Source organism: Cervus elaphus, chromosome 20, assembly GCF_910594005.1.
Source record: "Cervus elaphus chromosome 20, mCerEla1.1, whole genome shotgun sequence".
In the NCBI taxonomy this organism is placed as follows: Eukaryota; Metazoa; Chordata; class Mammalia; order Artiodactyla; family Cervidae; genus Cervus; species Cervus elaphus.
The window spans coordinates 74,682,777-74,710,295 of record NC_057834.1 but is presented as its reverse complement, the minus strand read 5'-3'; the positions used below and the strand labels follow the sequence as shown (position 1 = coordinate 74,710,295).

Here is a 27,519-nt window from a genome sequence, read left to right as displayed (position 1 = left end):
TTTTTTTCTAAAAGGTTTATTTTTAATGGTGTTGATTTCAAGCCTTATTAAAGGACTAGAAGTAAAACAGATAAAGATTTCTCATGTTTGTCTACTCTTGCCTCTAAATGTATTTGTTATAGTTGTTACTTTTACTTCTGCTACCTATTAACTTCTATAATCTATTCTGTGACCTATTAGTAAAAAATAGGCCCAATTGGCTTGATAAAATTACTACTTTTCAAAATCAAAGTAACAAACCATAATGAGATGGATTTTTCAAGGCTCTGATATAAAGCAAGGTTGATCGTATCCATTCCAAAGCAATATTCACATTTGTGATAGTATGCAATACTATCTCTGCATTTAAATGCTCAATAAGATGTCTGTGCAAACTAATGGGGAAGAAAAATTTTTTTCATTAGTAATATGTATTTCAATGTCATAAAACTCATTGTGTAGAATAATATTTGAATAATTTAATGATACAGTTGAATATAACTGAATAATATTGCTACTTTAATAATTCACAAAAGTTAATTTTCAAAAATATGAGTAAACCTTAATGTCAGTTTTACTTTTCAAAAGTTATAGATTTCTTTCTACTCCATGACTCTAGAAGACAACATTGCTTTAAAAAAAGGGTGGGTTACTTCACTCTGTATAAGGGGCTCCAGTTTCATCCATCTCATTGGGACTGGTTCAACATACTAACACATATATATGGAATTTAGAAAGATGGTAATGATAACCCTATATGCAAAACAGAAAAAGAGACACAGATGTACAGAACAGACTTTTGAACTCTGTGGGAGAAGGTGAGGGTGGGATGTTTCAAAAGAACAGCATGTATACTATCTATGGTGAAACAGATCACCAGCCCAGGTGGGATGCATGAGACAAGTGCTCGGGCCTGGTACACTGGGAAGACCCAGAGGAATCGGGTGGAGAGGGAGGTGGGAGGGGGGATCGGGATGGGGAATAAGTGTAAATCTATGGCTGATTCATATCAATGTATGACAAAACCCACTGAAATGTTGTGAAGTAATTAGCCTCCAACTAATAAAAAAATTAAAAAAAAAAAAAAAAGGGTGGGGAATAGATTACATCCTATTTTCCCCAAGAGTATGATAATCAAAGACTTTACTAAAAGGTCTCAGGTTACCCGTCTCCTATTATTATGCAAATTTTAAAGATGTGAAAATTATATTCCTCTCATTACTAATTTGGCCTTTTATAACAAGAATACATGCAACTGCATGCTGATAAACAATGCTAAACAACTATTACACTGTCTTTTACTAACAATTAATTTCTTAAAAGAATAAACTTTCTAATTAGGTTATTGAAAAATTCCAAGAAAATGGCCTTAGAAAATCCCTAATCTATTAAAAGGAAAAATACAAGACATACTAACATTATTTTTTGGAATATTTTACATATTACCTGCTTTCTACAGTGTCACTGCAAGCTAGCATCTGAATATACTTCTCTTTTGTGCTTAACCGAGTCATGATAACTGCAGTAGCTGTAGTGTCAAACTGGAAGAAAAAAAAGAGGGAGACATTTAATAAAGAAAAGTACATGTTGATACCAGTTTTCTTCAATAACTCAAGATTTTCATTTTATATTAAACAATTGCCTGTCTTAAATAACAGGTCAAAAAGACCTTAAAAATGCTTCTGAATTGAATGTTAACTGAAAATTTACCTTAAAATCCTCCCAATAATATAGACATAAAAATACACTTTGGTTTCAATATAACAATTTTGGCAATAGTAAAACCAAAACAAACTTAGGTAACTGGTTAAAAGCTGCAAGATTTGGTGTAATTCACATATAATCTAAATTATCCTATAAAAATTATAAATTTGTATAACATAATATTTTGTTATTCTCTGAAAAGACATTCCTCCTAAATTTTACCTTAGTACATATATGAATGACTTTTTCATTCAAGAATTTGTCAGATTAGGCCATGTTTTGTAATGTATATGGGCTGATTTTTAATTGTCACAATATCTGGGGACCACTACTGGCATTTTGTGATAGGATCCAGGGATGCTACATGTTCTGCAATGTCCTATGCAACAAAAAACAGTCCCATCCAAAATGCCAACGGCATTTCCATTCAGTATAAAAAGCAAACAAAACAAAACAAAAAAATCCCCAAAGCCAAAAAAAAAAAACAAACCCAACCCAAAAACCCTGTAACAGCATACATATTCACAAACTCAATCATTCATCAACAAGGAGTTCAGAGGGAGTGAAGGGAGTACTTGACATTTGTGAAGGGAGCTACGTGGGACTTTTGGTGAGACTTGTTTTACGTCTACTCCTCCATGATAGTAGTAGATTTTCTTAGTTACATTTATTTTTAAACCTACTCTAAATGTGAAATATTAATCTTTCATTTAACAAAGAATATACATTTCTTTTTGCTTTTTACATTGTCTTTAAAATGAATTACAAAAAGTGAAATACTGTCACTTACTTGAGGTCGACCGGCTCTACCAATCATCTGTAGAATATCTGTTTCACTGTATTCTTCAAACATTCCTCCAGCATAATGCATTGTAGATTTTATAACCACTAAGTGAGCAGGCAAATTGACTCCCATGGCTAAGGTACTGGTAGTAACTATCAAATTAAAGAATATTACTTTTAAGTCATATAACTTTATTGTTTCAGGTAAAAGTTTTCTTATAAAAGATATATTTTTATAAATGTATAACAATAAAAACTTATATATAGGAAATTTAGAATAAAAAGAAAGAAAAGAACATCACCATGTAAAATAATATATCTTAAAGCTGAAAAACTACTAATTCCTATTTTTCAAACTGCACAGTGTTTGCTAAAATAATAAAGAACTAAAACTGCAAGAGAGTTTACTGTAGCACGTATTTATACGGGTAGTTATATAATTTAGATTCTTGGAAGAAAAACAGAAATAAGTAAGAATACCTGAGTTTTTTCTTTTTTTCTCTTAAAATATTTTCCAAAAGACCTTATAATATCCACAAGAAAAAGGTTTACTTACAAAGAACTGGTATATCTCCAATAGTAAAAGCTCCTTCAACTACTTTTCTATCTGACAGTTCCATACCAGCATGATGATAAGCAACACCATGTATTAAGATATCTACAAAAGAAAAATGTCATCTGTCATGTACTTTTAAGGTTAATTAGTAATTGGCTCCTTTTATCTATAGCTGAAAATATGATTTATAAATTATCTCTAAACCTACCTCTCAGTTTTGAATCTTTTATGGAATATGTGCACTTTTGTAACCTATTTAAAAAACACAAAATTATTGAGTTTTTCCTATTAGCATCAAAAACTTGGATAGTGTATTACTTAATTATTTTGAAGACTACAGATATCAAAATATGTTTATAACATCATTTTTCAAAAACCATCTTCAATAAGTAAAGACTATCTAACTTTCACACTGAGAAGTCCTTAATTTTACAACTAGGCAAAACAAAAACAAAAACCCTTATATAATCCAATTTTTAAAAGGGAAGAGGACCTGAATAGACTTTTTTTTCAAAGATGACATTCAAAAAAAAAAAAGATGACATCCAAATGGACAACAGGACAAGAAAAGGTGCTCAACATCACTAATCATCAGGGAAGTGCAAATCAAAATGACAATGAGACACCACCTCACACCTGTCAGAATGGCTATTATCAAAAAGACAACAAATAACAACTGCTGATGAGGATATGGAGGGAAGGGAATCCTTGTGCACTGCTGGTGGGAATATAAACAAATGCAGCCACTATGGAAAACAATATGGAGATTTCACACAAGTTTTAAAATAGAACTACCATATGATCCAGCAATTTCATTCCTAGGTATTTATTCAACAAAAATAAAAACACTTAATTCAGAAAGATATATGCATCCCTATGTTCACTGCAGCATTTACAATAGCCAAGATATGGAGGCAATATGTGTCCAACAATAGATGAATGGATATATAAGATGTGGTACACACACACACACACACACACACACACACACACGTGGAATATTACTCAGTAGTAAAAAAGAAATGAAATCTTGCCATTTATTTGTAACCACACGGATAAACTTAGAGGGTATTATGCTAAGTGAAATAAGTCAGATAGAGAAAAGCAAAAATTATATGATTTTCCTCATATGTGGAATCTAAAAAACAAAACAAATGAACAAACATAGAATAAAAATAGAGTAATAGATACAGAAAACAAACAGGTGGTTGCCAGGGAGGAGGGGGGAGCAAAGGGAGAGCAAATGTATAAGTGAGATTAAAAAGAACAAACATACAGTTACAAAATATGAGTCATGGGTACAAAATGTAAAGTGCAGGAATACAGTCAATAACTATGTATCAATATTACCTTATATAGTGACAGATCATCATGACAATCATGACAATCGTCACTAGACTTATTATGACGATCATCTCGAAATGTATAGAAACCACCAAATCACTCTGTTGTAGAACAGCAACACTGACCCCACAGAGTTGAAGGTCAATTATACTTCAAAAAGGAATAAACAAATTTTCATGGAAAAAGATGGTGGGGAAGGGGAACTAGATGAAGGTAGTCAAAAGGCACAAACTTCCAGTTATAAGATAAATAGGTTGTTGTTCAGTTACTAAGACATGCCCAACTCTTTGAGACTCTGTGGACTACAGCACATCAGGCTCCTCTGTCCTTCACTATCTCCTGGATGGCTCAAATTCATGTCCATTGAGTTGGTGACACTATCTAACCATCTCATCCTCTGCCATCCCCATCTCCTGTTGCCTTCAATCTTTCCCAGCATCAGGGTCTTTTCCCGCGAGCTGGCTCTTTGAATCTGGTAGCCAAAGTACTAGAGCTGTGCTTCAGTATCAGTCCTTCCAATGAATATTCAGGACTGATTTCCTTCAGGACTGACTGGTTTGATCTCCTTACAGTACAAGGGACTCTCAAGCATCTTCTCCAGCCCCACAATTCAAAAGCATCAGTTCTTCATTGCTCAGCCTCCTCTGTGGACCAACTCTCATTTTCATGCACAACTACTGGAAAAACCATAGCTTTGACTATACGGACCTTCGTCAGCAAAATAATGTCTCTGCTTTTTAATATGCTTTCTAGGTGTGTCATAGCTTTCCTTCTAAGGAGCATTCATCTTTTAATTTCAAGACTGCAGTCACCACCAGCAGTGATTTGGGAGCTCAAGAAAATAAAATCTGTCACTGCTTTCACTTTTTCCTGTCTATCTGCCATGAAGTGATGGAACCAGATGTCTTAATTTTAAGTTTTTTTAATGTTGAGTTTCAAGCCAGCTTTTTCACTCTCCTCTTTCACCCTTATCAAGAGGCTCTTCAGTTCCTCTTCACTTTCTGCCATTAGAGTGGTATCATCTGTATACGTGAGGTAGTTGATATCTCTTCTTAATCTCTTCTGCTTCTGGTAGGTCCTTACCAGTTCTGTCCTTTATCATGCCAATCCTTACATGAAATGTTCCCTTGATATCTCCAATTTTCTTGAAGAGATCTGTCTTTCTCATTCTATTGTTTTCCTCTATTTCTTTGCATTGTTTATGTGAGAAGGCTTTCTGATCTCTCCTTGGTATTATCTGGATCTCGGCATTCAGATAGGTATATCTTTTCATTTCTCCCTTGCCTTTTGCTTCTCTTCTTTCCTCAGCTATTCATAAAGCCTCCTCAGACAACCATTTTGCCTTCTTGCATTTCTTTTTCTTTGGGATGGTTTTGGTCACTGTCTCCTGTACAATGTTATGAATCTCCATCCATAGTTCTTCAGGCACTCTACTAGATCTAATCCCTTGAATCTATTTGTCACCTCCACTGTATAATCATAAGGAATTTGATTTAGTTCATACCTGAATGGCCTAGTGGTTTTCCCTACTTTCTTCAATTTAAGCCTGAATTTTACAATAAGAAGCTCATGATCTGAGCCACAGTCAGCTCCAGGTCTTGTTTTTTACTGACTCTATAGAGTTTCTCCATCTTTGGCTACAAAGAACATAATCAGTCTGATTTTGGTATTGACCATTTGCTGATATCCATGTACAGAGTTGTCTCTTGGGTTGTTTGGAAAGGGTGTTTGCTATGGCCAGTGTGTTCTCTTGACTAAACTCTGTAAGCCTTTGTCCTGCTTCATTTTGTACTCTAAGGCCGAGCTTGCCTGTTCTTCTGGGTATCCCTTGACTTCCTACTTTTGAATTCCAATCCTTTAAGATGAAAACTACTTCTTTTTTTGGGGTTAGTCTAGAAGGTGATATAGGTCTTCATAGAACTGTTAAACTTCAGCTTCTTCGGTATCAGCAGTTGGGGCATAGATTTGGAGTACTATGATGTTGAATGGCTTGCCTTGGAAATGAACCGAGATCATTCTGTCTGTTTTGAGATTGCACCCAAGACTGCATTTTGGACTCTTCTGCTGACTCTGAGGGCTAGTCCATTTCTTCTAAGTGATTCTTGCCCACAGTAGTACATATAATGCTCATCCAAATTAAATTTGCTAATTCCCATCCATTTTAGTTCACTTACTCCTAAGATGTTTAATCCTGCAGTCTCCTGCTTGACCACGTCCAATTTACTTTGATTCAAGGACCTTTATTCCAGGTTCCTAGGCAACCTTGTTCTTTACAGCATTGGACTTTACTTTCACCACCAGACACACCCACAACTGAGTGTTGTTTCTACTTTGGGCCAGTCGCTTTATTCTTTCTAGAGCTATTTATTAGTAATTGCCCTCCTCTCTTCCCCAGTAGCATACTAGTTACTTTATGATCTGGGGTGGGGTGGGGGGCGCTCATCTTTCTGTGTCATATCTTTTTGCCTTTTCATACTGTCCATGGGGTTCTCCAGGCAAAAATACTGGAGTGGGCTGCCATTTCCTCCCCCAGTGGACCAAGTTTTGTCACAACTCTTCCCTATGACCCATCCATCTTGGGTGGCCCTGCATGACATGGCTCATAGTTTCATTAAGTTACAGAAACTCCTTCACTGTAACAAGGCTGTGATCTATGAAGGGGAAGATAAATAGTTACTAGGGATGTAATGTTCAATATGATAAATATAATTAACACTGCTGCATGTTATATATAAAAGTTGTTAAGAGAGTAAACCCTGAGTCTCATCACAAATGAAACATTTCTATTTCTTTAATTTTGTATCTATAGGTATGGGTGACAAATATTCACTAAACTTAATGTGGTAACCATTTCATGCTATATGTAAGTCAAATCATTATTCTTTATACCCTATACAGTGCTAGATGTCAATTGTATCTCAATAAAACTGGGAAAAATAAGGAAATGAATAATTAAAAATAAAACCATCCAAAAAAAAGAGGGAAGACCCCCGAAAGCTCAGGAAACACTTTCACTATGAGAATACTACCAATTAACTCCCTGAAGTTAACTAAATTTTTTCAAAATGTAAAAAATTCTTAAATTTAAATGCATGCTATGCAGAAAAACTATTTTTTAAAAAATCTATGGAGACCAAAGTAAACAAAATGTTGGGTATGTTAGACAAGTTTAGAAACCTTAGTAACAGAATCTTGGATAGAAAGAAACAGTAGAATGTTAACATTTAACAATTAGGTAGAAGAAGTGAAAAGGGACTGAGACTGAGTAGAAAGCAAAACAGGAGGAAACGTGGTAGACAGTGAACATGACAACACACAGACTGGTGTTTTTAAAAAAGGTGGGAGTGGTCAAATGTGTTAGAGCTCCTGAGAGATGACTTGACAAGATTGGCTTTAGTAAAAGATTACAACAGATGGATTGGAAGTGAGTAAAAAATGAAGAAATATGAATAATCTTTCAAATATGGCTTTGAAATAAAGAAGACAGGATCACAGTTGTACTAAGATTCATTGTCTTATTAATCCTCCAAATTACTATTATCCTTATTTTACAGATGAGGAAGCAGGCTTGGAAAAGTCAAGTACTTGAAAAGGTCAACCCAGTTTTCTCAGCTCATTTAGGTTATCCCTGAAAGTCTTTCTACATACAAGAAAATATTTTTAAATATACCTCTGTTTCTGTTCCACAGTCATAATAAATTTTGCGTCTTTCACAAGAACAGAAGCAGCCTGTTGCACACCTTTCCTTGTTGCACAAAACTAAAAATGAATGAATAATTTTTATATTAATCATATTAAAAATTAAACATTACATTAAAAAATAATCAACCAACAATTCATACCACAAGTGTGGGTTTCTGATCAGAGTATGTTTGTATAATACTGGCAATTTTGTAGTTGAGGGTTAAATCAAACTTGAATTCAGTTTGGTTATCACTGCTGGGAAACCCAAGAACCACTTTCCGAAGTTTCACTGGTCTATGTCTCTCATCCATTTTCAGACACACAGCAGATCTTTCACCATCTGAAAGCCATTCTGCAATCTTTAAATGACAGAAACACACACAATGAATTTTTTTCTAGTAAAGTTCTGTGGCTAAAATGCCCAATTGCAGATCACCTTAAAGTCAAGGTATAAAAATATTTAGTCAAGTAGTCTTTTTCAATATTACATATTTTAAAGACACTATTCAATTGACATATTGGTAAATATTTTCAATTAGCAGCGTTTCAAGATTACACCAACTTTTTAACATGATAAACTTTCAATTATTATTGTTTTGTTTTATTTTCCTCCTATAGAGTCCAAATTAAAATTAATTTCAGCAAAGAAATTTAATTTCTCAGTAGCACTGTAACTTCTTTGCTATTTTTCAGAACTATGCTCAGATATAGCTGACACTTCTTTTGTGTTATATTGAATACCAGCTGAATATAGCAAAGTAATGATTGGTATAGGCTGGCAAATGTTGACAACGTTTCTAAACAAAGAACAAATAAACACTTGTGAGACGGAAATGCCAAAAGCATATTTCAGACTCAACTCTAGAGTCCTTAGTTAATTTCTGGAACTGTGGAGAGCAATCCTTAACTTCACATAGACTGGTTAGGCTTCATGCTCTGCTCTGAAACTGTTCTTTGACAGGAAGATTAATGAGTTTCTAATTGCATAGGAAGGAATTATTAAAACATCTTCAAGGCTCTCATAGGTAGGGATGAGAACACGAATTTACAATTTGAGAAGGCCAAGGATAAAGGCAAAAGCTGAGGAACAGGCCTTATAGAAAGAGACAGACGGTGTTCACAGAAGTAATGATATCACAAAGGGGAAGAGAGTTTGAAGAATTAGAGTACTGATATTTAGTAACTGCTTACAAATCATTATAAAAGTTTAGTATCCCAGTGTGAAAGAGGACAAAGTCTATGACCTGGCAAGTTGCAAAAAAAAAGAACTTAAAGTGACTGCCTAAAATATTAAAAATATTTACTTCAGTAGTAATCAAAGCAGTACAAAATTTTAAAATAAGGTACCATTTTAAATAACAAATGAGAACTATTTATAAATAATAATAACAATAATTTCATTACACTATCCAGCATTAGACTACAGATAAATAGCTGATGGTAGAAATATAAATGAATGTAACATTTATTGACATGGAAACACTAAAAAATAGCATGCAAGTCATAAATGAGTATTCATATTATAAATTCATCAAAACATCTAGAAGGACAAACGCTGGGTTTTTGTTGTTTATACATACTTTAAAATTTTCTCTATTAGTCTTGAATATAAGCAAAACAAGTCATTTTAAAAATAAAAATTATTAACTGTGTTAAAGTAAAGGCAAAATTTTACACTAGATTAGACAATACTGTATAGCAGCTTTTATGAAAACAATTTCTAAGAATTAGCTAAGGGAACAAGTCACCTTACAAGTAGGCTGTTAAATAAACAGGAGTGAGAAAGCAGAGTGAGACTGTCCTATTTTTCAAGCTTGCCAAAAAACTGAAGAAAAAAGTAGCACATGTATTTGTTACAGAAAGTATAATATTGCACAATTATTTCTTTACCTGTTCGTGTACCCTGTTAACTGTGTGAGATTCTCCTGAAGAGCAGGGTCTATATGTTTTCACTTTTGCATCTATCATGAGTGCCTATGACAATTCCAGGCAAACAGAAATGGGGGAGGTGGATGGCAATCATTCAACTAATTATTTCTATTTTCTATCATATTTGCTAGACAACTAGAATCAGCTGATTACAACAATCATATTAGTCAACTTATGAAGTGTCTAAAACCCATGAAATTATGACTTTTAGATACTAATAAACAATGGACTTGCACCAAACATACTTTATTAAATCCACTCAACCAAATTTCATGGTCTTAATACTGTCATATCTATGAGATCTAACCATAACTTTCCACAACATACCTTCCAATTAAATTGGTTAGGTGATTTATAGAAAAAAACTCCTCACTTTTCTCTAAGATTAAATATTTCACTAAGCCATAAAAAAAAACTGATAGATTAAAATTCTAGCTTACATCCTCAGCATTTGGAATTGTTGCAGATACAGCCACAAATCTCATTGGAATAATACTGTTGGTATTTTCTACAGCATGAGATAAAAACTGCACAGTTTTCATTCTGCTGACTACAACTTCAAGAGTTGGTCCACGATTTTCATCTTTTACAACATGTACCTGAGGAAAAAATTAAGACTCATTAGCTAAAAATAAAAATCTATCTAGTCAACTAAAATGTAAAACAATATTAAACACACTTCCCTAAGAAAATAAGCATTTTCCCCTTGAAGGGATAAAGCACGTATAGAGTCTTTCCATTCAAATCATCTCTTTGTGTTTATATCTGAAAGTGAATAATGTGTTCATTACCTCATCAATGAGAAACAATCGAACCAGCTGGACCAAAGAGTTGTCTCTCCATTTTCTAGTCATGCTATCCCATTTTTCCTGGAAAAAAAAAATGCAAGTGGTTTAATATGATAAGGAATTATAATAAGTATTATTAAGATATTGATAAAATTTTAAGATGACATTACAGATGATGGGCAATATTTTAGTTATTAATGTTCTAGTTAATATTGATGTCTTAAAAGTATCCAAAGAGACTTAAGGAATTTTGATAATATTGTGTTTAAAAAACTGAACCCCCATTTATTTTTAACTTTAATTCAAAATTATAGTCTAATTACCCTTTTTAAGCTCTGCCAAGGTCCTCCCTCTATAATACATAATATTTGGATAAAAGAATACAGCAACAAGTATGATTATAAGTTGTCCACAATAACAAACTGCCTATCCATATCTTTTGCCAATTTACTCCCTTTAGTTGTTTATCTTTTACTAATTGACTTGTTAGTGTTACTCATATACCCTGAACAGTAGTACTTTTTGTTTGTTTGCTTCACATTGCAAATACATTCTTCTACTTTGTATTTCCTTTTAGTTTTTATTCATGGTAAAGAGAAAGAGATATTTTCTAAAAAACAAAAAAATATATATAAATAACACCTACTGGAGTTGTCATAATAATATGGGCATGCTGAATCTCAAATAGGTCATCCATTACTGTATCTCCAGTGAGTTCTTTACAGTTCAATCCTATTGGTCCAAATTTTTTTTTCCAATCATCAAAACGCTGACTACACAGGGCTTTTATTGGTGCCACTGCAATATAAGATATCCATTTTGAATGTCAGTGCAATTTAAAAATTATTTTCACAAATGTTAATAAAGTTAGCACACATCTAGATGCTACCTAATATTTATAAATTAAAAGTTAATAACATAAACATATTCAGAAATATAAAGTTAATCACTGAGCAGAACTAACAAGATAAAATTGTTCAGGAAATTGTAATCAATAGTGAAGAAAGGTAAGGCAGGAAATTATCACCCTTTATGATCACTGTCTTTTTTTAACCATGTGTATAAATTTGGGGGGCTTCCCGTGTGGCTCAGATGGTAAAGAATCCACCTGCAGTGTGGGAGACCTGGGCTCAATCCTGGGTTGGGAAGATCCCTTGGAGGAGGGCATGGCAACCCACTCCAGTATTCTTGCCTGAAGAATCCCCATGGACGGAGGAGCCTGGTAGACTACAATCGACAGGGTTGCAGAATCATGACATGACAGAGTGACTAAGCACATAAATTTTTTGATGAAAAAAATTTTAATATATATCTTAAAAAGGAGAGTAGAGGGAAATCTGGGAAAATGTGTTTTGAAATCTGGGAAAATGTGTTTTGAATTCAATGTTAACAGGACCAAATGTGATATGTCTTTATTTTAAAAGTATGAGAAACTAAATAATAATTCTTACGTATTGAATTTGAACTTATTTCTTACTTTTACCTCAATGGTTTTTCATTATTATGATTATAACTCTTTCAATATACAGATACTTACTGTAAACAATTTTAATGTTTGACCATGGCAATGGTACTTCCATTAACAGTCTTGTTATAGCTAGTTCAAACACTACAGTTTTCCCAGAACCAGTTGGAGCACAAATCACGAAATTCCTGTCTGTATAAAGAAGCTAAAAAAATAAAATTTAATCAATCATAGGATAGAATTTTTCAATGCTCAATTTGTTAGAAAATATGCCTTAGGAAGAGGCTATGGAATAATAGTTCAAATAACTTCTAAACTTACTAAAATAAGCTTGCTTTAGATCCGCCACTCTCAAAAATTAATACTATTAATAATTTATCATCAAGTTTTGTCAAAGTAATATGCTAGACCTAGAAGTCAATAATTTATTTAGCTTCCAGAGACAAAGTCTAAACAACCCACCTATGAAAATTACATGTGTTCATTTAACAAACATTTTTTGAGCTCCTATAATGTACCAATCACTGATAGCAATAAGGACATAAAAATGAATGTGATCTGGTCCTTGTCCTTAGAGAGCACACAATCCAGTAAGAAAAGGTAGACAGGTAAATAATTAAACAAAATACTTACATCATCAAAGGCTTTGGACTGTATATAATTGAAATATGGGAATTCTTTGAAAATACTTCTAAATTTAGCAGCTGAGAATAACATTAAGGAGTCAAATATTTCAAAATTTTAAAAACTGGTTACTCAACTGAAAAATTAAATCAATATTGACTGACAATATTTAATTTTGAGGCTTTAATATTTGCTATTTTGGCATTGTAAGAAAGGGACAGACAGCTATAGAGGGAAGGATGGAGATGGCACCACAAGAGGCTCAACTAAAAGAAAGGATCAGTGAAATTAAAAGATAGGACAGTGGGATTAATGCAATCAGGGCAGCAAAACCAAAAAGACTGAAAAAGAGTGAAATTAGCTTAAGAGACTTATGGAACAACATCAGGTGGACCAATATACACATTATAAGGGTCCCAGAAGAAAAAGAGGTAAAGGGGAAGAAAGCTTATTTAAAGAAATAATGTCTGAAAACTATCCTAGCATGGGGAAACAGACATCCAGATCCAAAAAATCCCAGAAATTACCAGAGAAGGTGAATCTCAAGAGATCCATATTGAAACACACAGTAATTAAATTGTCCAAAGTTAAAGACAAAGGGCTGCCCTGGCAGCTCAGTTGGTAAAGAATCCATCTACAATGCAGGAGATCCTGGTTCAACTCCTGGGTTGGAAGATCCACTGGAGACGGGATAGGCTACCCACTCCAGTACTCTTGGGCTTCCCTTGTGGTTCAGCTGGTAAACAATCCACTTGCAATGCGGGAGACCTAGCTTTGATCACTGGGTTGGTTAAGATCCCCTGGAGAAGGGAAAGGCTACCCACTCCAGTATTCTGGCCTGGAGAATTCCATGGAATATACAGTCCATGGGATTCACAAAGAGTTGGACACAACTGAGCAACTTTCACTTGCTGAACAAAAGACAAAGAGAGAACCTTAAAAGCAGCAAGGGAAAATCAACTCATTACAAAGGAATTCCCATAAGACTATGAATGAATATTTCAGCAAAACCCTGGTGCAGCAGATTGTGGAATTATAATTTTTGGGTATGGAAAGGAAAAAACTGCCAACCAATTCAACCAAGTAAGAATGTTTTACTTAGCAAAGTTTTCCTTCAATTCTGAAGAGTTTTTGCTAGAAAAAAACTGAAGGTGTGGCAGCAGTTGCTGCCGCTGCGACATGCTGCACGGGCCGAGGGCTCCTTCAGCTGCTCGCGCGGAGCCGGAGGCGTAGAAGAACCGCGAGGACCGAGGCTGACACTTCTGCTCCCCGCCGCCCGCCACCTAGCGCGGGCCCCCCCAACCCAGCCTCAGAGCTAGGCGTTTGAAAAAAAAAAAAAAAAAGCAGCCCTTAGTCCCTTCCTCCCCTTTCCTGCTTCTGCGATAACATTCCCCGCTCCCTCCAGCTCCGCCAGCCGAGGCATCCCTTCCCTGGAAGCCGAGCGGCTTCGCTCGCATTTCGCCGCCGTCGCCTCTTGGAATATTGCAAGATAAGGGAAAAGCAGATCGTGGTGAATCCGGGCAGCACCTCCCAGCCGCCCCTGGTGACGACCGGCTCCCTTTCCTGGAAGCGGTACGCAAGCTGTGGGGGCAAGATTGCAGACCGCCTTCTGCTCTGTGCTATGGATAGCTACTGGCATAGCCGGTGCCTCCAGTGCTCCGGCTGCCAGGTGCAGCTGGGTGACATCGGCACGTCCTGTTACACCAAGAGCAGCATGATCCTTTGCAGAAATAACTACATTAGGTTATTTGGGAATAGTGGTGCTTGCAGTGCTTGTGGACTGTCTGTTCCCTGCGAGTAAACTCGTCATGAGGGTCCAAGGCAATGTGTATCATCTTAAGTGTTTTACATGCTCTACCTGCTCGAATCGCCTGGTCCCGGGAGATCGGTTTCACTACATCAATGGCAGTTTATTTTGTGAACATGATAGACCTACAGCTCTCATCAATGGCCATCTGAATTCACTTCAGAGCAATCCACTACTGCCAGACCAGAAGGTCTGCTAAAAGGTCAGAGTAATGCAGAATGTGTGCCTTCATCTCAGATCTTGTTCATCACAGGTGGATCCCATGTGTCTTCAGTAGACAAGTCACCTTTGTAGCTAGCACCAGTGCCAGCTCCATGCCATTGCACCTTCTTTAGTCTTGTTTGCTCTTCCCGCATTTATTGGTGTATTAAAATGACTGAATATGAACATTAAGGACTCCGTGAACTTGAGCTAATGCGAGACTGTAGAGAAAATGAAAAAAGATCCACTGGAGGACATCTTTGGAGGGGGGAGGTGGGCTTGGGAAGAGGGAAATGACTAATGAAGCTAATTAAAAGAAGCATTCAAATCTGCTTTTTACCCTCATTAACAATTAGCAGGGCACTGGCCAGAGTTTGTACCCTGTGTTTTACCTTAACAACATTCTGTTTGCTCTTTGTATATTTAAGTGTTGTAAGGAAATGTTTCAATCAAAACTGAACATGAGATAAAGGAAAAAGATGTGGCTTTTGTGATATTCTATCACAAACACTTTTACTGTATCTCTGTAAAATACATTGTATGTATGCATATAAGTGTTTTTATTCTATTGTTGCTACGCCCATGGCAAAGACAAAAAAAATTGGAAAAAAAATCAGGCTCATAGCAGCTACTATGTAGAAATTCCCTCCTACTTCTAATTTGCTGAATGAAGAAAAAAGGCTTTTATTTGTGATATTTTCAGAGACATTTGCTCTAGTATGGTGTATTTAAATAATAAGAGTTTAAAAGAAAAAAAAAACTGAAGGTGTTGGTTACCACTAGACCAGTTTTACAAGAAATGCTAAAGGAAGTTCTTCAAGCTGAAATGAAAGGATGCTAATTAGTAAAGGTAGTTAATCACTTATAACTCCAGTATAATGCTTAGAAGATAAAAGTACTATAATAATTTATTATTGGATACACAATATTAAAAGATATAAATGTGGCATCAGAAACAAAATATGAGGAAGTGAGTATAAAACTGTAGAGCTTTTGTATGTGTTCAAATTTTTTATCACTTTAAAAAAGACTGTTAAAATTGTAAGACTTTTTAATGCAAGTCTCAAGGTAACTACAAAGCAAAACTCTACAGTTGATACAAAAGATAAATAGAAAAGAGCAAGAACATACCATTATAGAAAATCATCAAATCACAAAGGAAAAGAACAAGAGAAGAAAGAAGCAACAGAACTACAAAATGTCAAAATACATTAAAGTGGCAATAGTAAGTCCATCTCTATCAATAAATACTTTAAAGGTAAATGGAATAAATTTTCTAATTAAAAGACATAAAAGTGGCTGAATGGACTTAAAAAAACAGGACTAACTTATTTGCTGCCTACAAGAGATTCATTTCAGCTTTAAGGATACACATAGATTGAAAGCAGAGGGATGAAAAAAGATATTCAATACAAATGGAAATCAGCACATAGTAGAGATAGCTCTATTTATATCAGCAAAATAAATTTAAAGACAAAAACTGTCATAAGAGAAACAAAGAAGTCATTATACAATGATAAAGCAGTTAATTTATCGGGAAGATAAAGCAATTGTAAATACTTATGCACCAAACATTGGAACACCTAAATATATAAAACAAATATTAACAGATTAGAAGAGAGAAATAGACAGCAACACAATAGTAGTAGGGACCTTCAAGATGCCACTTTCAACAATGGATAGATGATCCAAAAAGAAAATCAGTAAGGAAATACTGGACTTAAACTATGCCTTACACCAGATGGCTCAAACAAATATATACAGAGCATTCCTTCCAGCAGAAACAGAATATACATTCTTCTCATGTGCCCACAGAACATTCTCCAAGATAGATCACATGTTAGGGCACAAAATGAGTCTTAATAAAGTTTTAAAAGAAGACTGAAATCATATCATGCACCATGTCCAATCACAATAACACAAAACTAAAAACTCAACTAAAAGAAGAAAATTGGAAAATTCACAAATATATGGAGATTAAACAATAAGCCCCTGAACAACCTGAACAGGGTTAAAGAAGAATCAAAAGGGAACATAACCTGAAACAAATGAAATGAAAACACAACATACCAAAATTTATAGAATCCAATAAAAGCTGTTCTAAGAGGGAAGTTTATAGTGATAAGTACCAAAATAAAAAAAAAAATCAAAAACAACATTCTAACTTCACACCTCAAGAAACTAAAAAATGAGGAACAAAATAAGTCCACAGGTAGTAGGAAGAGGAAATAACAAAGATTAGAGGAGAAATAAATAAAAAGAAACACCAGAAAAATAACATAGAAGGTCAATAAAGAATAAATTTATTCTGGAGAATAAATTTAAGTAAAAGATCTGTATGTTGAAAATTATAAGACATTGATGAAAGAAATTGAAGATAAAAATAAACAGAAAGATATTTCATGTTCATGGATTCAAAGAATTAATATTGCTGAAAGTCCACACTACTCTAAATGATCTACAGATTCAATGCAATCTCTATCCAAATTCCAACTGCATTCTTCATAGAAATAGAAAAAACAAATAAAAAAATCATAGAAAACCACTAAAAAAAAAAACACAACCCATATAAAGCAATAAATACTAAGAAAGAAGAACAAAGCTCTCTAGCTTTGCTTCCATAATATGCCCTGATTTCAAACTATACTACAAAGCTATGGTAATCAAAACAGTATGATATTGACATTAAAAACATATAGATCAATGGAACAAAATATCCAGCCCAGAAATAAACCCATGACTATATGGTCAATTAACTTTCATCAAAGGACCATGAACTAGGAACAGATACTCTCTTCAATAAATGGTGATGGGAAAATTGGATATCCACATGCAAAAGAATGAAACTGGACCCCTATCTTACATCATATGCAAATATAAGCTCAAAATGGATTAAAGACTTTAACAGAAGACTTGAAATCATAAAACTCCTAAATGAAAACAAAGGGAAAATGCTTCTTAATACTGGTTTTGGCAATGATTTTTTGGATTTGATACCAAAAGTGAAAGCAACAGATGCAAAAATAAACAAGTGCAACTATATCAAACTAAAAAGCTTTTGCACTATTGAAGAAACCATCAACAAAATGAAAAGGCAACCAATGGAATGGGAGAAAATATTTGCACACCACACATCCACCAAAGGTTAATATCCAAAATATACGAGGAACTTAAAAAACTCAAAAAACAAATAATCCAGTTTAAAAATAGGCAAAGGACCTGAACAGACATTTTCCCAAAGAAGGCATACAAATGGCTAACAGCACATGAGAAGGCACTCATCATCCCTAGTCACTAGGGAAATGCCAATCAAAATCATGAGATAGCACCTAACACCTGCAAATCAAAAAGATAAGAGAGAAATGCTGGCAAGGATATGGATGAAAGAGAACCCTTGTACACTACTGGTAGGGATATAAATTGAAACAGTCATTATGGAAAAGAGTATGGAGTTTCCTCAAAAAATTCAAAACAGAAGTACCTATGATCCAGCAACACTTGGGTTATATCCAAAGGAAACAAAAGCAGTATCTCAAAGAAATGTCTGTACACCTGATTTCACTGCAGTTAATATTTACAGTAGCCAAACCATGGAAACCATTAAGAAATGAATGGATAAAGAAAATATATATACCACAGACTATTATTCAGCTTTTAAAAAGAAGGAAATTCTGCCATTTGTGACAATATGGATGAAACATCATACAAAGTGAATTAAATAAGAGAGAGAAAGACAAATCCTGCATGATATCACTTATAAGTGGTATCCTAAAAAAAAGGTCAAACTCATAAAAATGAGTTGCCAGGGGCTGGGGATACAGGAGAAACAGAGGCTGGTAAAGAATACAAACTTTTAGTTATAAAAATATTAAGATATGAGGACCTAATGTATAAAACAGTGAGTAGAGTTGAAAATAACTGTATTATTTGCTGAGAGAGTTGAATTTGTGTTCTCACCCAAAAAAAATTTTAAAAGGTAAATATGTGAAGTGACAGATGTGTTAACTAACTTGATGGTGGGAAACTTTTGTAATGTATATGTTTATCAAACTACCATACTGACACTTTAAATATATTATAATTTTATTTGTCAATTATACCTTAATAAAGCTGGGGTGGAGGAGGAATCAAATTATTCCAGTCCCCAGTCACATTCCATATTCTGAAAAGAACTTATAAAGTCCTTGTAGAGAAACAGGACTATCCAAGGGTTATACTTTGACAATAAGATCTGACAGAAGAGATGCAAATATATATGTGAAAATATATCAGAACTAAGCATGAAGTTTATCTTTTCCAGAGTGATATTTTTTCTTATTCATCTTGACTAGGCCACTTGATTTTTATCTCTTTTTTAAAATCCCAAATTTCATTTTTTTTAAACTGTTATGTTTCATTAGCTAATATATATTGTTGCTGGTCACTTCACCCCTTAATTCCTTTGTTTTTGGTAATTTAGTTGTGCTAAGTGGTGGATTTAATTGTAATTATCAGCATATTGGCTCAACAGGAACTTAAATCAGCCTTCCTCTAAGAAAGCTCAAAAATATTAGTAGATATAAAGAATAAACTGTCTCCTTTCCAGTTAAGAGTCTATTGCCAGTTGGGGAGATATTAGTACTTACATGGTATTAGTCTTAGTCACATTTGTCAACTACACTTAGTAAACACTATGCAGAATACATTACTAGATTTAGAAAGCTGAGAAAGTTATAAATAAAGAAGAAAGTGAGTTCCAGAAACTGAAGCTGTTACAATCTATTAGGAGATATAAAACAGATAATACATTTCAGAACACAAGTATATAGTTATTTAAGCAATTACATTTTTTTAAAGGTATAAAAAACTTGACAGATTGTGGTAAGTGAGGCTGTTAAAAGTTAAACCAAAGCACATTATAGCTCTGCTCAAATTCCCCCATTTCTCTCAAAGTATATGGCCACAAGGCCCTACATAGTCTTGCCTCCCCACTTCACCTTTGTGTTTCTGACCTCATGTCTACTACTCTTGCTTCTGATTCATTTCCTCCAGCTTCTTTTTCTAAAGACCTACCCTGATTCCTGGGCTTCCCTGATAGCTCAGTTGGTAAAGAATCTGCCTGCAATGCAGGAGACCCTGATTCGATCCCTGGGTCGGGAAGATCTACTGGAGAAGGGATAGGCTACCCATTCCAGTATTCTTGGGCTTCCCTTGTGGCTCAGCTGGTAAAGAATCTGCCTGCAATGCGGGAGACCTGGGTTGGGAAGATCTCCTGGAGAAGGGAAAGGCTACCCACTCCAGTATTCTGGCCTGGACAATTCTATGAACTGTATAGTCCATTGGTTCACAAAGAGTCAGACACGACTTCACTTTCACTTTTCTTTCTTTACCCTAATTCTTCTATTTAATTCTAATCCTAAACATCTATTCCAGCATTCCCAATTTAATCTCCTTTACTCTGCCCCATATTTCTCTTTTCTCATATTATTTATCACCTTCTAAAATACTATAGGACTTATTTATATACTGTTAAAATTGTTCCCCACCTCTATCTCAAAAATGTTAACTTCTCAAAGGTAAGAATTCACTGTCTGTTTTCTTAACTGGCATATCCCAAACCTAGCACATAGTAAGAACTCAATTTATGCAGGTTTGTATATATTAAATCAAGCAGATAACTCACAAATCTTTAGTTTACTTTCAGTTGTATACTGTGTCAGAATACTCATTCCAAAACAAAAATGTAACACTGAGTTTATCAATCCATCAGCTTTTGAATGAATCTCATTTTTCCCTTCAAAATATATCTCTGCCTTTAAAATATTTATTTTTAACAAGCCCACAATTTGGTCATCATGCTGGTTTTTCTCTCATTAGGTAGTTCCACGTCAATTTACACTTGCAAAAATGAATCTATGATTCAGAGTAGACGTAAAATCAGTTTTCTAGCTTATGAGAAAACTCAGCTACTAAGTACATCATTTATCATCACTATCAACACTTGATATCGAATTTTTCCTTTTGTCCAACAAATTCTCAGCAGTCTCCCAGTAATTACGTGTTATAATAGTGTATGGGGGGGAGGGGATGTCTACAGACCTGAAAATGACAAAGTACTGTGGCAGATCAATGTGATCAAACTTCTATGGTCCTCAGGATTCAAATATAGCAAAATTCTATAAAATAATCAGAAAATAAGTCCCAGAAATCCCCAGAGTCTCAAATTATCATGAGTAAGATACAATCTTCCACTTTAAATACACACTTGGAAACAATAAAGTATAGTAAGTTCAGTGAGTTTGACAGAAAATGAATACAAGGGACACAAGAGTAGGCAGCAGTCTTAACTAACAAAGAGACCTAAATAGTAAAACCACTTCAGCTGTGCTAAGATAGCAAGAAAATCTTTAAAACTCTTCAAAAATAAGTGTCATAAAATGGCAAGTTTAGGTATGGGATAAGAATTTCCCATCATACAGATAATGAAACTAGCTTTAACTGTTTACTGCTAACCTGTTTCCTACATTCCCACACCAGAATTTATTTAGGTCACCAGAGAGAAGGAAGTGCAGCGAGATTGAGACGCCATGATGAATAGGAGCCCTAATGGCTAGCCATGTGTGACATTATATCATTGTTTATAACCCTTCTATAATCTGCTCCTCCCATTCCACCCATTCATTTATCTGCATTGGAGGCAACTTTTCACAAGTGGCCAAGCAAACATTTTCTAACTATACTTTAGAATTATCTCAGTCCTCAGGATACCCAGGATAAGAATCACTCATCCCTAGATTTCTCCAGCTCAACTACCTAATATCTGAAATTCAGTTTCTGTTTTGCCAACTAGATCATTACTTTTGTGGATTCTAGAACATTCCCCAGCTTTGAGTCACTAATTCCATAATCCTAAAGCATGGTTTTGGTAATGTAACTTGACTTGCTCAAAAATACTTCATGGTTTCTCTTCATGGCTTAATAAATGGCATTAAATGATCTAATTCTACTATATCTACCCATCATTATTTTCTATTAATACTACCCTTTTAATCATAAGTTTTTTCACCCAAGCTGGAATTCTTGTTCTTTTCAAACATATTCCATACTTTCTTATCCTCCCCCTTCCTCATGGGCTACTTTTTTGCCAGAAAAACTTCCCTACTTTATATGGCTTTCAACGTATTTAAAGATAAAGAAGATATACAAGACTTGGTCCTTGCCTTCAAGGAGTACATAGGTCAAAGGGAAATAGTCACAGAAACAGCTGATGAATTATAAAATAGAATAAATATACTGTAACAGACACACACTAACTATCAAAGAAAAAATGTTATCTTAAGATACGTACTCAAAACATACATACTCAAAATATTTATGTTGGAAATGCCCAGAAATATAAAATAGTATAAACTACAAATTAGGTTCTTTCAAAAATTACTCAATTTGTAAAAATGTCCCCAATCCATAGAATGTCCCATTCTCAGTCATTTCCCCTACCCATGTTTATACCAATACCTAAAGCATAAGAAATTATCTGTATCAATTTGTAAGTAAATATACTAAAAGTTCATTCAATAATATAAATCTCATATCTGTACTTGCCACTGACTGGTAACCAACAGTTCACAACTGGCACCAGTCTGCAGATGACACTTTCAGTAGCACTATCACACATATTGGGACTCTTACATGACCCAAAAGATACACATTTCCCTCTTTTGCTCTGTCAGCCAAAACAAACAGAAATGCAATGAAATAAAATGTTTTAAAATTATGACTTCAAATATAATGCTGATGTAGTAAAATACTTTGCTGCTGCTGCTGCTAAGTCACTCGTCGTGTCCGACTCTGTGCGACCCCAAAGACGGCAGCCCACCAGGCTCCACCGTCCCTGGGATTCTCCAGGCAGGAACACTGGAGTGGGTTGCCATTTCCTTCTCCAGTAAAATGCTTTAAAGGATACGAATTTCTGTGACAGCCTTCAAGGAATCTAAACCTTTTTCTGTTACCCCTAGGGAAAAAAAATCCTACATTCTTATGGATATTTTTAAACTTTTCCATAAAAGCTACTTTAATAGAATTTGTATAAACTTTTTACTAAGAGCATAGATAAAACAATATTAGATCACAGGTAAAAAAATGCAATATAATAAATTGCACACAGAGTGACAACCTACTCAAATTTATTTTTGTATTCTTACCTATCTATACTAAGAAATACAGACTAGACTGTACTCATAAAATCAAATGAAAAAAGCAAGAAATTACCTTGAACTGTATGAGGCTGGGATGCAACTGGAAAAGACGGTGCTTTGATTATGCCTTCTCTGATTTCAGAAGCAAAAAGTGTATCACTGGCTGTCAAAATGTTACAGTCTGCATATTGAGGTTTATACTTACTATTGCTACCATTCCATGATTTCCCTTTGTTCATTTCTGTTTGGACAATTTTCACTGAGCCAATATTAGAGTCCGAGCTTGCATGGTCATTGGAGTAAGCATCCTCATGTATATTATCAGATATTTTAAATAACCTGCAAAAAAATTTGCATATGTAATCGTTACTTAGAATGTAAAAAACTAGCATAAAATTGGTAACTTTAAAAATACCTATAGATCATGGCTTATTAGAACACAAAAGCTAATCATTCTCCTAAAGTATGATTTGTTAAATTTACCGATTATGGCTTATTAGAACACAAAAGCTAACCATTCTTCTAAAGTATGATTTGCTAAATTTACCACCAAATTATGTCTTTTCACTTTCTTAAAACTCAGATAAATCCATCTGTGGTGGCCAGCCTCTGAGACAGCTCCGAGGATCCTTGTATCCTGGTGCTCACACTTTTTTGGAGTCACCTTCTTTGAATCAGGACTTGCCTATGAGACTAGCAGAGTGCTGTGGAAGGACAAGCATGTGACATCTAAGGCTAGGTCATAAAAGACTGTCACTTCCACACAGTCTCTTAGATCATTCATTCTGAGGGGACCTAGCCATTATAACATGAGAACACTGAAGCAACCCTACAGAGCAGCCCATGTGGACAGGTTCTTGTCAGTAACCAGCACCAACTTCCCAAGCACTGTTCAATAATCATTTGAGTGTAAGAAATGGCTCTCTGCAAAGTTCTGTAAAACAAAGAAAGGCCATCTTTATAACTGTAATTTACTGTAGTTGACTGATTCAAAGACAATCCATCAAAGTAATTTGTTCACGGTAGCCCTAAGGGAAGAAGTGATCAATAAGATTACTAATAATACAACACTAGCACGTTATAGAATAAGGAATAGAGCTGTCAGCGGGTTATCAGTCTTATAGAATTGGGTAAGGAATGACACCCAAATAATTATGATATGAATACAAAATATTTTCTGTTATTTTCACTATTAATCTTAATGATAGGTTTTTTTGTGTTAGTCACTTCAGTTGCATTCAACTCTTTTTGACCGCATGGATTATAGCCTGCAAGGCTCCTCTGTTCATGGGATTTCCCAGGCAAGGATACTGGAGTGGGTTGCCATTTCCTTCTCCAGTGGATTTTCCTGACCTAGAAATCGAACCTATGTCTCCTGCATTGCAGGCAGATTCTTTACCATCTGAGCCACAAGGGAAGCCCAACTTTTTGTATGAGAACAGTAGTCATGTATGGATGTGAGAGTTGGACTATAAAGAAAGCTGAGCACCAAAGGATTGATGCTTTTGAACTGTGGTGTTGGAGAAGACTTTTGAGAGCCCCTTGGACTGCAAGGAGATCCAACCAGTCCATCCTAAAGGAGATCAGTCTTGTGTGTTCATTGGATACTCAATGGGAGGACTGATGCTGAAGCTGAAACTCCAATACTTTGGCCACCTGATGCAAAGAATTGACTCATCTGAAAAGACCCGGATGCTGGGAAAGATTGAAGGCGGGAGGAGAAGGAGACGACAGAGGATGAGATGGTTGGATGGCATCACCGACTCAATGGACATGAGTTTGGGTGAACTCCGGGAATTGGTGATGGACAGGGAGGCCTGGCGTACTGCAGTCCATGGAGTCGCAAAGAGTCGGACACGACTGAGCACCTGAACTGAACTGAATTGAATCTTTCAAAAAACTAGAGACATGTATTCTGAAACAAACTATAGAGCTGCATCCTCCAACGGTAGCAGTTCTGCTTTTGAAGACAGAAAATTCAAAAACTGATGGCTAATCTTCCATAATACAACAGAATCCCATTTTAAAATGGTATTGAAAACAAGGAAAACACTGATGCCAACAGTGCTATATGCTGTGATATAACTTAAAAGCACAGATTTTGGAATCAGACAAATCTGGGTATAAATCAAAAGCTCCTCCACTTTCTATCTGTATGACTTTAAAGTTAAGAGTTTGAAACAGATTTTTCAAACTGTAAAAATATTATCCACACAACTACTTAAATTCCCTGAACCTCAGATTCTTCCTAGGTCCTTTGGCTCTTCCACTCCACACTCTCCTTTGTCCTTTGCTTCTTTACTGAATTTTATATTTACTTCCTGGTCTTAACAAAAATATTTATTTGCCCTGGAAAACTCTCGCTCTTAAAAAAACTCTTAAGTGGACAAAACTGCTAATTCTCTCACATTTCTTCTCCACACTAAATTTACACCATTACTTTTCCATTCTCTCACAAAAGTATCTGTGCTATCCAGCTATGCAACATTGTATTCCTCCTTATTGCATATATCCTATATCAACCTCTGGTCACTTTAGAATCTCTTCCTCTTAATTACAAGCTCTTCCATAAACTGGGATGTTGTTGCTGTTCAGTTGCTCAGTCGTGTCGGATTCTTTGTGACCCCACGGACTGCAGCACACCAGGCTTCCCTGTCCTTCACCATCTCCCAGAGTAACTGAGTTACTTCACCATTTACATAGACAACCCATTCAAAATTCTACCCTCTACATTTCTTAGCCTTTTATCTCTAGTAGCTTTCTCCCTCATCTGATTTCAGTCACCTACTCTCCCACCTTAGATGTTATCATTATCCTCTTCTCAAAACAACAATTTTAAAAAATCATTTTCTGACCACAACCTCTTATCCTTTTAGCTTGTTTGCTCAAGGTACTAATGAGGTCAAAAAACAAAATTACTATAATTAACCTCTTTATTTTCTCCCAAACCATCTTCCCCTTCACTTTTCTCAGGTACCTTGAATACATTTAGTACCATGGCATATCTTTTCAATCACTCTCTTATCAATATTCTAAACCCCTCTCCCCTTTTATACTTTTATCATACTTATCTTGCAAATCTAAAATTCTATGTAAATCTATCTACTATTTTTTCATAATTGCAGTCAAGTGGTAGAACACTATTGAAAAAAGCACAACTGTTAGGTAGATGAATAATATTCAAATTCAAATTCACCATCAGCCAAGACAGAAGAAACAAAATCAATATACAAAAATCAATTGTATTTCTACACAACCTCAATGGACAATCTGAAATTCCATTTAAAATAACATAAAAAAGAATAAAGTACTTATGAGTAAATGTAACAAAATAAGTATAAGGCTTGTCCACTGAAAACTACAAAATATCTTTGAAAGAAATTAAAGAAAACCTAAATAAGTGGAAAGGTATCCCATGTTCACAGATTGGTAATCCTAAGTAAAATGCTTTCTTAAATATGTGAGTAATTCTAGCAAAGTATTATACCGAATGCACGGTAGTGGGAACTCCCAAATTTGTAGATCACAAGGCAGAAATTTGGGTAGCCTGTCACCCTATTTTGGATAAGGAAATGGCAACCCACTCCAGTGTTCTAGCCTGGAGAATCCCAGGGGTGGGGTCGCACAGAGTCGGACACGACTGAAGCGACTTAGCAGTAGCAGTCATCCTATTTGTGACTGGCATTTGAAGTAGGGTAGTCTTGTGGGACTGAATCCTTACTTAACTCTTGGGGCCTGATGCTAACTCGAGGAGTTAGTAAGAAAACTGAATTGTATTGCTGGACACCAATTGGTGTTGAAGAATCAGATAAATGGATGGTAAGAAAATACTCCAGACTTTCCATTTATGGTCAATGGATTATCAGTGCAAGTGCCATGTCATTCAATGGGGAAAGAACAGTTTTGTTTTGCTTTTAACAAATGGTGCTGGAACAACTGGATACCTATGTGCAAAAGAATGAAGCTGGGTTCCTACCTTGTACTATATTGAAAAATTAACTCAAAATGGATGATAGACCCAAATGTAAGAGTTAAATCTTAGAAGAAAATGGAGGAGTAAGTCTTTACAACCTTGGATTAGGCAATGGTTTCTTAGATAGGACACCAAAAATCCAATCAAAAATTAGAAAAATTGGACTTCATCAAAATCAAAAACTTTCGGGCAGCTAAGGATATGAACAGAAAAGTGAAACACAGCACACAGAATGTGAGAAAATATTTGCTACTCGTATAATTGATAAGGGATTTTCAACCAGAATAAATAAAGGACACTTACAACTCAACAATAAAAAGACAATACAATTTAAAAAACAGATAAAGGATATGAATAGACACTACTCCAAATACGATATGCAAATAGCCTATAATCACATGAAAAGCTGCCCAACACCTTTAGTCAGCAGAAACACACAAATCAAAACCACAATGAGACATACATCACACCCATTTTGTATGGCTATAATAGAAAAGACAGACAACAA

The 27,519-nt window shown here is 35.0% G+C and overlaps 1 protein-coding gene and 1 pseudogene across 1 annotated transcript in view; one reads left to right on the top strand and one right to left on the bottom strand.

Annotated features, from left to right (window-relative positions):
• HFM1 (helicase for meiosis 1) overlaps positions 1 to 27,519 on the bottom strand; it is a 207,072-nt gene that overhangs the window by 75,010 nt on the left and 104,543 nt on the right. Inside the window, exons 6-19 of the mRNA XM_043876338.1 lie at positions 23,112 to 23,377; positions 22,807 to 22,854; positions 12,866 to 12,936; positions 12,305 to 12,437; positions 11,414 to 11,565; positions 10,771 to 10,848; positions 10,420 to 10,578; positions 8,209 to 8,409; positions 8,037 to 8,125; positions 3,231 to 3,274; positions 3,023 to 3,124; positions 2,474 to 2,619; positions 1,426 to 1,520; positions 241 to 374 (exon numbers count right to left, since the gene is read on the bottom strand). Of these exons, the coding sequence (XP_043732273.1) occupies positions 241 to 374; positions 1,426 to 1,520; positions 2,474 to 2,619; positions 3,023 to 3,124; positions 3,231 to 3,274; positions 8,037 to 8,125; positions 8,209 to 8,409; positions 10,420 to 10,578; positions 10,771 to 10,848; positions 11,414 to 11,565; positions 12,305 to 12,437; positions 12,866 to 12,936; positions 22,807 to 22,854; positions 23,112 to 23,377 (1,718 nt within the window). The remainder of the gene's footprint in view (positions 1 to 240; positions 375 to 1,425; positions 1,521 to 2,473; positions 2,620 to 3,022; positions 3,125 to 3,230; positions 3,275 to 8,036; positions 8,126 to 8,208; positions 8,410 to 10,419; positions 10,579 to 10,770; positions 10,849 to 11,413; positions 11,566 to 12,304; positions 12,438 to 12,865; positions 12,937 to 22,806; positions 22,855 to 23,111; positions 23,378 to 27,519) is intronic.
• On the top strand, positions 13,341 to 15,069 carry LOC122678279 (annotated as a pseudogene).